The sequence below is a fragment of the Chlorocebus sabaeus genome, chromosome 13, assembly GCF_047675955.1.
Source record: "Chlorocebus sabaeus isolate Y175 chromosome 13, mChlSab1.0.hap1, whole genome shotgun sequence".
In the NCBI taxonomy this organism is placed as follows: Eukaryota; Metazoa; Chordata; class Mammalia; order Primates; family Cercopithecidae; genus Chlorocebus; species Chlorocebus sabaeus.
In genome coordinates, this window is record NC_132916.1 from 31,391,218 (window position 1) to 31,405,320 (window position 14,103).

A 14,103-nucleotide genomic window follows, 5' to 3' on the forward strand; every position below is an offset into this window, starting at 1 on the left:
GTCACTGATCATTTATTTTTAGGTGTAACTGGATAGCCACATTATATAAGCAAGAGAACCCAAGAGAATTTGGTGTTATCAAGTAAAATATACAAGATTGGCTGGGCATGGTGGCTTTGGGAGGCCGAGGCAGGCGGATCACGAGGTCAGAAGATTGAGACCATCCTGGCTAACACAGTGAAACTCCATCTCTACTAAAAAATACAAAAAAATTAGCCAGGCGTGGTGGTGGGTGCCTGTAGTCTCAGCTACTCGGGAGGCTGAGGCTGGAAAATGGTGTGAATCTGGGAGCAGGAGCTTGCAGTGAGCCGAGACTGCACCACTGCACTCCACCCTGGGCGACAGAGCAAGACTCTGTCTCAAAAAACAAACAAACAACAACAAAAAAAAAACCCCAAAAAACTTTACAAGGTTAATGCATTTAATGATAGTCATAATCTGTATCTTCCTTCAAAGTAATGATGAATGGTAAACAGCTCACTATCTAATGAATAATTGATATTTTTCTCTTTTTTTGTTTTTTTTTTTGACGGAGTCTCGCTCTTTCGCCCAGGCTGGAGTGCAGTGGCACAATCTCGGCTCACTGTAAGCTCCACCTCCTGGGTTCGCACCATTCTCCTGCCTCAGCCTCCTGAGTAGCTGGGACTACAGGTGCCCGCCACCACGCCCGGCTAATTTTTTTTTTTTTTTTTTTTGGTATTTTTAGTAGAGACGGGGTTTCACCGTGTTAGCCAGGATGGTCTCGATCTCCTGACCTTGTGATCCAGCCGTCTCAGCCTCCCAAAGTGCTGGAGTGCAGTGGCACGATCTCTGCTCACTGCAACCTCTGCCTCCTGGGTTCCAGCAAGTCTCCTGCTTCAGCCTCCCGAGTAGCCTGCCATGCCACCGTGCCTGGCTAATTTTTTATATTTGTAGTAGAGACGGGGTTTCACCATATTGGCCAGGCTGGTCTTGAACTCCTGACCTCGTGATCCGCCTGCCTCGCCTCCCAAAGTGCTAGGATTACAGGTGTGAGCCACCACGTCTGGCTTGATATTGTTCTTATGTTAGAGAACAATTTTTCTTAGTTGGAGAATTTAAAAGAAGAGGACTTAGTGGGCCAGGAAACTGCTTTGTCAAACTGTTTCTGGGGAGACAGAATTGAAATGTTTAGAAAAGTATGGCTCTAGGGGTGGGAATAAGAAAGAGTAGTCAGAGAAGAGAAGAAGACTCTGAACTGGCCGGGCATGGTGGCTCACACCTGTAATGCCAGCACTCTGGGAGGAGTTTGAGACCAGCCTGGCCAATGTGAACTCCATCTCTACTAAAAATGCAAAAGTTAGCTGGGCATGGTGGCGGGTGCCTGTAATCCCAGCTACTTGGGAGGCAGAGGTAGGAGAATTGCCTGAACCCAGGAGACGGAGGTTGCAGTAAGCCGAGATTGCGCCACTGCACTCCAGCCTGGGTGACAGAGCAAGACTGCCTCAGAAAGAAAAAAAAAAGAAGACTCTGAACTGAGGTGGCCACAGGCACCCAGGGACAGGCTGCAACATGAAATGCTACAGCAAGCGCAGGGCAGAGTGCAGGGCCACCGCTAGCGCTGCTCACAAATTCCAGTGAGGACACCAGCAGTGAATTTTGTTTTTTGGTTTCTGAGATGGAGTTTTGCTCTTGGTGCCTAGGCTATAGCGCAATGGCCTGATCTTGGCTTACTACAACCTCCACCTCCTAGGTTCCAGCCATTCTCCCGCCTCAGCCTCCCAAGTAGCTGAGATTACAGGTATGAGCCACCATGCCTGGCTAATTTTGTATTTTTAGTAGAGATGAGGTTTCTCCATGTTGGTCAGGTTGGTCTCGAACTCCTGACCTCAGGTGATCCGCCCGCCTCAGCTTCCCAAAGTGCTGGGGTTACAGGCATGAGCCAGCACACCCAGCAGCTGTGAACTTTTGAGAAGCCTTATCAGTAGAGCAGTGCAGCAAGAAGCCTGATGCATTTGTTCAGCAAGTATTCTTTGAGTACCTAAAGTGTGGTGCTGTTCTAGATAATGGGGACCTGCTAGTGAATGACCGACTGTAGGAGGTAAGGAGTTAGTAGACGGTAAGAAGGTTTGCTGGTAAAGCTGGGGGAATAAATGGAGGTGGAAGGATAAACAGGGTGAAGTAAGAAGTTTTATTTTAGGTACAAGGAAAACTGAACACATTCGCAGCCAGCAGAAGAGACACTGAAGATTCAAGAATAGAGACATGAAGGAGACAGGAGGCAGCAGACTTGAAATCTTTGGGGAAAAAAAAAAAAAAAAAAAAAGAAAAGAAAGAAAGAAGGAAAGAAAGAGGCACTACTTGGAAACCCTCAGGTGGGAGGTGTGGTGGGAGGACAAACCAGTCAATCAGAGGTAATTTTCTCTGCCAGCTTCTGCATCTGTAAATGGGGGATAATACCTACTTCCTAAAGTGTTTGTGAGGGTTAAAACAAGTGAGTATATTTAAGGCCTCTAGCAGAGTGCCTGGGACATGGAAGCCTGCACTAATGTAGCCTTTAGTATACTTTCTTTTTTTTTTGAGATGGAGTTGTGCTCTTGTTGCCCAGGTTGGAGAGCAATGGCACAATCTTGCCTCACCACAACCTCTGCCTCCCGGGTTCAAGAGATTCTCCTGCCTCAGCCTCCAGAGTAGCTGGGATTACAGGCATGCACCACCATGCCCAGCTAATTTTGTATTTTTAGTAGAGATGAGGTTTCTCCGTGTTGGTCAGGCTGGCCTCAAACTCCTGACCTCATGTGATCTGCCCGCCTCCACCTCCCAAAGTGCTGGGATCGCAGGCGTGAGTCATGGCGCCTGGCCAAGTATACTTAACAAAGAAGAAACGAACAGGAGAGTGCAGGTGACTTCATGGGCCTGGAGTGAGTAGTGAGTGAGGTTTGCAGGAGCCAACTGGCAATGGGGGGGGGGGCGGGTACTAGGCAGAGGAAAGCAGGACAATGGCTAATGAATGAATTCTTCCCTCTAGCAGGAAACTGGGGATGGGGAAAGCTGGAGAGGGGGCTAAGGAGACATTCTAGAGCCATTAATTCTACTTACTGCCTGCATTAGCCACACCCAGGCAGCAGCAGGCTGAGAGGTGTGATTGAGGAATGTCTCAGTGCCCCAAATTTCTCCTTAGGGATTGTCTGAAACTGTAAGAACTTCATATGTGCTAAGAAATAAATATACCTGAGGAAGGGGCAGGGAGAAAGGCTATTTTGGAGTGAACTAGCCAACTTGTTAGGTTCTGTAAAAGCCTGCCAGGATGCTGAGGAAGTGAGAATTCTGCTAAGTGGGGCCTGAGGAAGGAGGCCAGCCACCCCTGTGGGGGAGGCAGAGCTCTGTCACTCAAGAGGCAGCAGGGGGTTACTGCTCCCAGGGATCCAGGAGCCAGGGAGTCAGGATGGCAAGGTACGGGAGATGGGATAAAGGACACGAGAGCAGCTGGGAAGATGACAGGGAGGTAGGAAAGGTCCTGAAGAAAGCAGCAAGGCAGGTGTTGAGACAGAAAAGTCCAGGGTTACATGTCACATCAAGGAGAGCTGTAATCCTTTAGGTCATGCAGCGGCAGCTTGGCAGGAAGCTTGCCATTAAGCTCTCTGCATTCCTTCAAGGCCTCTCTTTGGGTTTCACCTCCCCTCCTCCCTGAACCTCACACAGCATCTTTGCTATTTAGACAGTCAAGAATAGTAAACGTTCAGAAAATAAAACAAACCTGGAAAGACTTTCATAATTATCTTGTTTAATCTCTTTTTTTTTTTTTCACAGTTGACTTTCAGGTCAACTTTTGAATCTCATTTTACAGATGAGAAAATTGAGGCTCAGAGGGAAGTGACTTGTGCAAGGTCATACAGCAAACCAGATGCTAACACAGAATGAGAGTCACCCTAGGATCCTGCCTGGTGCCCTGCAGTGCCCGACCATCTGCTTAGCAAAACGCACCGTTTGCTGGAGTTCCTGCACATCCAACCAGCACACCGAACGCAAAGCATGACTCTTCTTTGTGGAAGTTAATGATTAAAACCTAGTCTGATCTAAAGCATCTTATCCATGGTTACTAATTAAGCCAGTTTCAGTGAGAGAAGGCATTTCAAACAGAAGAGTGTTCTCTTAAGCTAAATCTATAGGCCTTAAATTATAGTGGCATAAACTGCACAATTACGATATTTTGAGTACACTTAAAATATTTTATAATACAATACATTAACCTCCGCAGCTTTACATTTTCTCTTCATTGCATGCCACATGTTGGGTCCTGATAAAATGATTTTGTAACTTTTGGGGGAGGGCTTTAACTAAAATAACTTCATTTAGTGTTTGAGTGAACTAGGTAATAAAATCTGTTTGCTGTGTTCGCTGTCTCCAGATAGGGCTGTAATTACACCACATGAGGAAGAAAGGTAGCTGAGTTTCAATCTAGATCATTTATGTAAACTCAGCCTTCTTGTCAACGGTGTTCTCAAATTGCATGAGTGCAAACCTCAAAAATCATCTCCTATGAACCACACAGAGACAGTGTCCGATTGCAGGCCTGTCAGATTGCTTATATTCTTTCTGTAATTGGATGGCTGTGGTTCAAGACCAAAATTTAACATTCTGAGGTTAAAAGAACACTCTCACCAATGAATTCTCTAGTACAAAAATTCTGTTTCTGAAACTCGTAGAAATTAAAGTATTCCTTAAACCAAAGTATTACAAATGAATACATTTCACTTGAACAAAGCTCCTTTTTCCTTAAAAAAAAAAAAATTTGATTCTTTGAAATGTGTTTGAAAAAAAAAAAAACTGATCTTCAAGAAAGAAAAACAGACTATTCCTAATATAACCAATTTAACATCTGATAACATTTTAATCTCCTACTTCAAATATTTGGCAACTTTTCAGCAATTTCTCCAAAAAGACATTATAAAAACCATAAAGCACAAAGTATATTCATACTACATTATAAATCCAGAGACATGGGGCCAGGTGTGGTGGCTCACACCTGTAATCCCAGCACTTTGGGAGGCCTAGGCAGGTGGATCACCTGAGGTCAGCAGTTCGAGACCGGCCTGGCCAACACAGTGAAACCCCATCTCTACTAAAAATACAAAATTAGCCAGGCGTGGTGGCAGGCGCCTGTGATTCCAGCTACTCAGGAGGCTGAGGCAGGTGAATCGCTTGAACCCAGGAAGTGGAGGCTGCAGTGAGCCAAAACCGCGCCATTTCACTCCAGCCTGGGCAACAAGAGCAAAACTCCATCTAAAAAAAAAAAAAAAATCCACAGACATAATTGCAAGAAAACAAGTAACACATATTTTTCTTAATTCTTAATCCATTGAACTACTCTCCATTATGACAAATTGGTCACTAGTTTTTGATTTGACAGTCCTCCCTGGTTGGTATTGAGAGCGTTTCTCTTGACACCTGCAGCTTCCAGCTTGCTTTGTCCTCTCTAGAAGGAAAACCACAGGCCACCGCCCTGGCGCCATCCCTGGCTCGGTCCAATCAATAAGGACTTATTTCCTGTCCATTTGCTGAGGTCACAGGAGCGAATCTCATTAATTATTTCTGCGACTGCAGCCTCAAGTGTGCTTCTGGCGTGACAAGTGAAAACTGCTTGACCTTTTTTTCTTCTAATTTTGTTTGTAGCAGTTCCAAAAAGCAAGCAGAACTCATTTAGCAATGTGATAAAAGGAAGGAAAAATGCATATGTTTTAAAAGTCATTAATGCTTCATGAAAGCTCTCCCCATCACCTCATTCCCTAGGATTTTCAGCTAACAATAGTGTCTTTTTAATTTGATGTCATGAAAATCTGGTCACAGCAAACACAATGTTTTCTAAAGCAGATCTGGCCTCCGAGGGAGGAAAGCTCTCCAGGGCCTCCAGTGCCTTGTTTCCATGGTAACGACACAGGTCAATAGCTGAAGTCACACCTTTGCCAGCTTTGATTCTTTCTCGCAACTGTTAAGAAACAAATGCACGATAAAAGTCAGTTTTAAAGGTACACCGTAAGCACCACAATTAAATTGGGGAGGGGGGATGGAAAACAAAGAAAGGGAGAAATAGTATAGATCGAGTATTTCTGCTATGTTATTTTCTGGAAAGACGACATAATTTCCCAATGATCTTCAGGCACTCATTCCCTAAGGCTGCTTGGTGCCTGTGCTCCAGAGCAGCACAATTGATTCCAATCAGCCTAATTACACCTCCTCCTGACTCCCATCCCTTAATATCTTGAAATGTGCCATGCTGGGGGATGGCAGTAAGAAGGCGGAGGGCATTTACATCTCTGGCATTTTGAATTCAGCAGGCTGATATTCTTCCCTTTTTTCGTTTTTTTAAAGAGATGGAGTCTCGCTCTGTCGGCCCAGGATGGAGTGCAGTGGTGCGATCTTGGCTCACTGCAACCTCCACCTCTTGGGTTCAAGCAATTCTCCTGCCTTAGCCTCCCAAGTAGCTGGGACTACAGGCATGCGCCACCACACCCAGCTAATTTTTGTATCTTTAGTAGAGACAGGGTTTTGCCATGTTGGTCAGGCTGGTCTCGAACTCCTGACCTCAAGTGATCCGCCTGCCTAGGCTGCTCAAAGTGCTGGGATTACAGGCGTGAGCCACCGTACCTGGACAGCAGCCTGATATTCTTATGTGAGGATGGCTTCACTACTATCTTAGCTAATAACTTTTTTTTAACACCATATGTTGACACACTAGTCCATATGAAAATTCAAGAAAGACACATAGTATTAGATCTGAATGCTATTTTTTTTTTTTTTTTGAGGTGCAGTCGCACTCTGTTGCCAGGCTGGAGTGCAGTGGCACGATCTCGGCTCATAGCAACCTTCGTCTCCCGGGTTCAAGCGACTATCCTGCCTCAGCCTCCTAAGTAGCTGGGACTACAGGTGCGTGCCACCACGCCCAGCTAATTTTTGTATTTTTGTATTTTTGGTAGAAAAGGGGTTTCGCCATGTTGGCCAGGCTGGTCTAGATCTCTTGACCTCGTGATCCCCCTGCCTCCGCCTCCCAAAGAGCTGGGATTACAGGCATGAGCCACCGTGCCTGGTCTTTTTTGTTTTGTTTTGTTTTGTTTTGAGACAAAGTTTCCCTCTGTTGCCCAGGCTGGAGTGCAGTGGCATGATCTTGTCTCATTGCAACCTCCATCTCCCGGATTCAAGCAATTCTCCTGCCTCAGCCACCTGAGTAGCTGGGATTACAGGTGCCTGCCACCACACTTGGCTAATTTTTGTATTTTTGGTAAAGACGAGGTTTTGCCATGTTGGCCAAGCTGGTCTCCGTCTCCAGACCTCAGGCAATCCGCCTGCCTCAGCCTTCCAAAATGCTAGGATTACAGGCGTGAGCCACTGCGCCTGTCCTGAATGCTACATTTTTAAAACTCAAAGCTTTTGTTTAGCTGGGAAGAATGAACTAAAACTCTCTTTGCAAAGAATAATGTCGGCTGGGCACAGTGGCTCATGCCTGTAATTCCAGCACTTGGGAGGTTGAGACAGGAGGACTGCTTGAGCCCAGGAGTTCTAGACCAGCTTGGGCTTCATAGTGAGACCCCGTCTCTATAAAAAATAAAAAAATTAGCCAAGCATGGTGGTGCACAACTGGAGTCCCAGTTATGGAGAGGGCTATGGTGGAAGGATCACTTGAGCCCAGGAGGTAAAGGCTGCAATGAGCCATCACTACACCACTGCACCACTCTAGCCTGAGCAATGGAGAAAGACCTTGTCTCAAAAAACAAATAAATAAATAAAAAGGCTGGGTGCAGGGGCTCACACCTATAATCCCAGCACTTTGGGAGGCTGAGGTGGGCAGATCACCTAAGGTCAAGAGTTTGAGACCAGCCTGGCTAACATGGTGAAACCCCATCTCTACTAAAAATATAAAATTAGCCAGGTGTGGTGGCGGGTGCCTGTAATCCCAGCTACTCGGGAGGCTGCGGCAGAAGAATCGTTTGAATTCGGGAGGCGGAGGTTGTGGTGAGCCAAGATTGTGCCATTGCACTCCAGTCTGTGCAATAAGAGTGAAACTCCATCTCAAAAAAATAAAAAAAAAGAATGAATTGCTGACAAATGAAGATGACTTTCAATCCTCTTTGATGATGAAAAAGGACCAATACAATGATTACACTTTAGAGCTGAAAAAGACACACAGAATTAATTATTTGGTCTGCTCACTTTCCACTGCTCCATTGCCATCTTCTCTTTCTTAGCAAATGCCTCAAATGTCTGGCTAATTCTTTTTATTTTTTGAGACGGAATCTCACTCTATCACCCAGGCTGGAGTGCAGTGGCGCGATCTCGGCTCACTGCAAGCTCTGCCTCCTGGGTTCACGCCATTCTCTTGCCTCAGCCTCCCAACTAGCTGCGACTACAGGCACCTGCCACCACGCCCAGCTAATTTTTTGTATTTTTAGTAGAGATGGGGTTTCACCGTATTGGCCAGGATGGTCTCGATCTCCTCACCTTGTGATCTGCCTGCCTCGGCCTCCCAAAGTGCTGGGATTACAGGCGTGAGCCACTGTGCCCAGCCATGTCTAGCTAATTCTCTAAGTCAGAAACCCAGAAGTCTTCATTCCCCACATCTGGTTAGGCACAGGGGCAGTCCCAGGGTTGCTCACTCACAACTGAACTTTCTGGCTCCCAGAGATTGGGTGTAGCCAGGTGACAAGTTCTGGTCTATGAGTTGTGAATGGGGATGCCACTTTGGGGCTGCAGCATTTAACTGTCCTGTGAGTCCCTATAGAGTTTTCCCTCTTGCATAGCTACCAGCCCACACTGGAGATGCTCCTTGGCCTGGATCCCTGAGTGACTATAATGAGCACCACAGTGCCTCGCCCATCTGCGGCAGTGGAGGCTGTGAGATTATCTGTAGCCATTTTGACTGATACAGTCAATGAATCCTAGTCTTTCCATCTCTTCAGAGTTCTCAAGTTTATCCTCTACTCCTCATTCCCATTGCCAATACATTAGTACAGGCCATTATCATTTCTCACCTCAGTTAAATTTTGCAATCACTTTCTAAAGAGTCTTCCCACCACCAGCTCTGCACTCCTGGACTCTATCTACTATGCTGCCAAGGAGAGCTTAATAAAATGCAAAGACAATCTTGCTTAAACCTTTCCAATAGCCTTAAGAGAAAAGTCTAAGCTCTTTCACGAGGCATTTAAGTCCCTTGCCAAGCTAGCTCTTGCTTGGCCTCACTTTTCCACCCTTTTCCTCCTTTATTTATTTATGTATTTTTTGAGACAGGTTCTTGCTCTGTCACCCAGGCTGGAGTGCAGTGGTGTGATCTCAGCTCAATGCAACTTCCAGTTCCCCGGCTCAAGTGATCTTTCCACCCTAGCATCCCGGGTAGCTGAGATGACAGGCACACACCACCATGCTTGTTTAATTTAAAAAACTTTTTGTAGAGATGAAGTCTCACTATATTGCCCAAGCTAATCTCAAATTCCCGGGCTCAAGAGATGCTCCGGCCTCAGCCTCCCAAACCTCCCCTTTAATTATAGGGGAACCAACTGCAGTTCTCAGAGGTAACCTGATCTACCATCTCTCCCTGGGGCTGTCCTCCCCCACCCCAACAAGCTCTTCAAATTCCACCTGGGTGGAATGCACTCAGCTAGGATGAGGGCCCTAAGGAGCTAGTTGCCCCTCTTCTTCTGGGCACCTGGAGTGCCCCCTGTGCACCATGACCAACATGGTTTCACCATGTTGGTCAGGCTGGTCTCGAACTCCTGACCTCAGGTGATCTGCCTGCCTCAGCCTCCCAAAGTGCTGGGATTACAGGCGTGAGCCACTGCACCTGACTTATTGTTGTATTTTATTTCTCCATTCACTTATCTATGATGTCATGAGACTTCAAGCTCCTTACTGTATAATGCATGAAACATGAATGAATAAAATAAATAAGCTGATTTATTCCTCTAATTATACAGTCAAGAGAATAGAGGTCCAGAGAAACTCAGTGACTCAAGATCATAGATGGAGGCAGGCAGAGTAGAGATCAGAGGCCAGGTATTCTTTTTTTTTTTTTTTCCTAAGACAGAGTCTTACTCTGCTGCCTAGGTTGGAGAGCAGTGGCGTGATCTTGGCTCACTGCAACCTCTACCGCCCGGGTGCAAGCAATTCTCTGCCTCAGCTTCCTGAGTAGCTGGGATTATAGGCGCCTGCCACCATGCCTGGCTAATTTTTTTATTTTTAGTGGAGACAGGGTTTCACCATCTTGGCCAGGCTGGTCTTGAACTCCTGACTTCAGGTGATCTGCCCACCTCGGCCTCCTAAAGTGCTGGGGTTATAGGCGTGAGCCACTGTGCCTGGCCAGGGGCCAGGTTTTCTAATGCCTTGTCCGGTGGCACTTAATACTAAACTCCATCAGATTCCCAGTACTCCACAAATATTTCCACACTGCATATAGCCTTTGGGAACTGTTCTAGCCTAGGTTTCTTTCCTTGGTCTCTTGCCAATCACTGAATGCATGAAGGCACTAAAATGGTGCTGGGTATCAGAGGCAGCCGGATTCAAACTCCCATCCTAGCTTTCTAATCTTACGGAAACCATTTAACTGTTTTCGTTTCTTTCTTTCTTTCTTTCTTTCTTTTGAGATGGAGATTCACTCTTGTCGCCTGGACTGGAGTACAATGGTGCCATCTCGACTCACTGCAACCTCCACCTCCCGGGTTCAAGCAATTCTCCTGTCTCAGCCTCCCAAGTAGCGGGATTACAGGTGCCCGCCGCCACACTCAGCCAATTTTTATATTTTTAGTAGAGACAGGGTTTCACCATATTGGTCAGGCTGGTCTTGAACTCCTGACCTCAGGTGATCTGCTCACCTCAGCCTCCCAAAGTGCTGGGATTACAGGCATGAGCCACTGTGCCCGGCCTTAACTGTTTTCAGTTCTAAGTGGGGATAATATAAGTCCCTTGTCGGACTGTTGTGGGGACTACATAACACTGCACAGAGTGCCTGACAGCGCCTAAATCACAACAGATGCTCAGATGACTTAGTTTCCCTTCATCAAGCCATTAGCCATTACCAAGAAAGCCATCCCACCCACCAAGACCAAGTTTATTTTGGCTTGATATACAATAACCTCAAAGCTAGCTGGACTTGGATCAGAGCAGTCTTAAGGGAAGGAAGGAAGGAAGGCAGGCAGGCGGGAGGGACAAGGAAGGGAGGGAGGGAGGAAGGAAGGAAGGAAAGAAGGGAGGGAGGGAGGAAGGGAGGGAGAAAAAGAAAGCAACCTGCTCTATTTTCTTTCCTTCTTTTTTTTTTGAGATAGACTCTTGCTCTGTTGCCCAGGCTGGAGTGCAGTGGCACGATCTCGGCTCACTGCAAGCTCCTCCTCCCGGGTTCAAGCCATTCTCCTGCCTCAGCCTCCCGAGTAGCTGGGACTACAGGCACGTGCCACCACGCCCGGCTAATTTTTCGTATTGTTTTAGTAGAGGCAGGGTTTCACCGTGTTAGCCAGGATAGTTCTCGATCTCCAGATCTTGCAATCCACCTGTCTCGGCCTCCCAAAGTGCTGGGATTACAGGCGTGAGCCACCGCGCTGGGCCAAGCTCCCCTATTTTCATTATCTCTTGTCCAAATCTATGTTAGGCAAGCCAACATTCTCCTCCTATTCTAGACTTCTAGGTTAGCACCTTTAGGTATGTAAATGTCTGCATGACTAGATTAGATGTTTAATTTATGAGTATTAACTGAGTATTTACTCTATGTAAAGAGTAGAATAAGCCTTCTTTGCTTTGTGGATCAAGAGTTAATCAAGGGATTGCCAGGTGCGGTGGCTCATTCCTGTAATCCCAGCACTTTGGGAGGCCTAGGAGGGTGGATCACTTGAGGTCAGGAGTTTGAGACCAGCCTGGCCAATATGGTAAAACTCTATCTCTACTAAAAATACAAACATTAGCTGGGTGTGGTACTGTGCACCTATAGTCACAGCTACTTGAGAGGCTGAGGCAGGAGAATTGCTTGAACCCAGGAAGCAGAAGTTACAGTGAGCCCAAGTCGCGCCATTGCAATCCAGCCTGAGCGCTGCAGTAAGACTCCGTCTCAAAAAACAAAACAAAACAAACAAAAACAAAAACAAACAAACAAAAACCCCCACAAAAAAACAAGAGTTAATTAAGTGTAAACTGTGAAAAGCAGCAAAACCAGGGCACAAATATAGGACTATAGCTATTGAGAGAAATGAGAGATCAACTTTAACTGGAAGAGATTCCAGAAGGCCTTCCTCTGTCACCCAGACTGGAGTGCAGTGGCAGATAATGGCTCACTGTAGCCTCTACCTCCTGTGCACAAGCAATCCTCCCATCTCAGCCCCTAAGTACCTGGGACTACAGGGACCTGCCACCACACCCGGCTAATTTAAATTTCTTTTTTTTTTTGTAGAGACACAGTCTCACTACATTGCCCAGACTGGTTTTAAACCCCTGGCCTCAAGTGATCCTCCTGCCCCTCGCCTCCCAAAGTGCTGGGATTACAGGCGTGTGTCACCTCGGCCAGTCGATGTCTTGTAAATGCTGATAAACAGATACGGGCTTGGGAGTAGCAAGGAAATTGTAGGGAAAGAAAACTGCTTGAGCAAAGGCACGAAGGGGGCCAAAGTGTGCCGAGTGTCCAGGGAATGGAAACAGGTCAGTATGAAACAGCTTGCTGGAGTGTCAAGGAACTCAGGAAGGCTATGAAAACCAGTCTAAGATTTTTTTTTTCCTGAGACTGAGCCTTGCTCTGTCACCTAGGCTGGAGTGCAGCAGCGCGATCTCAGCTCACTGCAACCTCTGTCTCTCGGGTTCAAGTGATTCTCCTGCCTCAGCCTCCTGAGTAGCTGGGACTATAGGCGCCCGCTACCACACCCAGCTATTTTTTTTTTTGAGATGGAGTCTCACTCTTGTTGCCCAGGCTGGAGTGCAATGGTGCTATCTCGGCTCACCGCAACCTCCGCCTCCCGGGTTCAAGTGATTCTCCTGCCTCAGCCTCCTGAGTAGCTAGGATTATAGGCATGTGCCACCACACCCGGCTAATTTTGTATTTTTAGTAGAGATTGGGTTTCTCCATGTTGGTCAGGCTGGTCTCGAACTCCCGACCTCAGGTGATTCGCCCGCCTTGGCCTCTGAAAGTGCTGGGATCACAGGTGTAAGCCACCGCGCATGGCCACTTTTTGTATTTTTTTTTAGTAGAGATGGGTTTTCACAATTTTGGTTAGGTTGATCTCAAACTCCTGACCTCAAGTGATCCGTCCACCTCAGCCTCCCAAAGTGCTGGGATTACAGGCGTGAGCCACCACTCCCAGCCTAGGCTAAGAAATTTGTACTTTAAAAAATTGTTCAATATTTTATTATAAATTATTTTCAAAGTACAGAAAACTTGAACCATGGCCCTAGGCTGAATTTGACCCTGTGTTCTCATAAATGAAGTTTTGCTGGGGAATAACCACATCCATTCATATGAGCATTGTCCATGGTTCCTTTTGTGCTATAAAGGCAGAGTTGCAGAGTTGCATAGTTGCGCGAGAGGCTGTATGGCCCGCAAAGTGTAAAATATTTACAGTTTGGCCTTTACGGAAAAAGTCTGCTGACTCAAGTACTAGTGCTTTGAATGACCATAGATTGTCTACTTAGATTCAACAATCACAACAATTATTAGTATTTTGTCACTTTTGTTCTATCTATATGTGTCTGTGTGTGTGTTTTCTGATCCATTTGAAAGTAAACTGCAGGTAGTGATATGCTAGTAAATTAGTTCTCTTGGGGGACAAAAGTCCACATTTGCAGATTTTTGTGGTATAAATACTCCCATTATGGCTGATTTCAAGCTGCCAAGGGTGGTGAAGTCACATAATTCTTGAAGATTTAATAATAACCTGTGAGTCATTAGGACTTGGTTTGGGAACATCATTGGCTACAGGATGCTTCACCCTTGTTTTGACATGCATCTCTTAAGAACATCGTCCTACATAAACACAATACTATTGTCACAGCTAGGAAAGCTAACTAGAAAAACTAATTACAGAATTCCCAGCCAGGCGTGGTGGCTCACGCCTGTAATCCCAGCACTTGGGAGGCCATGAGGGTGGATCACTTGAGGCCAGGAGTTTGAGACCAGCCTGGTCAACATGG

At 46.3% G+C, this 14,103-nt stretch overlaps 1 protein-coding gene across 3 annotated transcripts in view; it reads right to left on the reverse strand.

Moving 5' to 3' along the window:
- Nucleotides 1-3,722: 3,722 nt before the first annotated feature.
- The window catches only part of PDSS2 (decaprenyl diphosphate synthase subunit 2), a 298,703-nt gene continuing 288,322 nt past the window's right edge, over nt 3,723-14,103 (reverse strand). For all 3 annotated transcript variants that reach the window (XM_008007441.3, XM_008007440.3, XM_008007438.3), the window contains one exon: nt 3,723-5,944. In XM_008007441.3, coding sequence (XP_008005632.1) covers nt 5,786-5,944 — 159 coding nt within the window. In that variant the 3' untranslated portion in view covers nt 3,723-5,785. The remainder of the gene's footprint in view (nt 5,945-14,103) is intronic.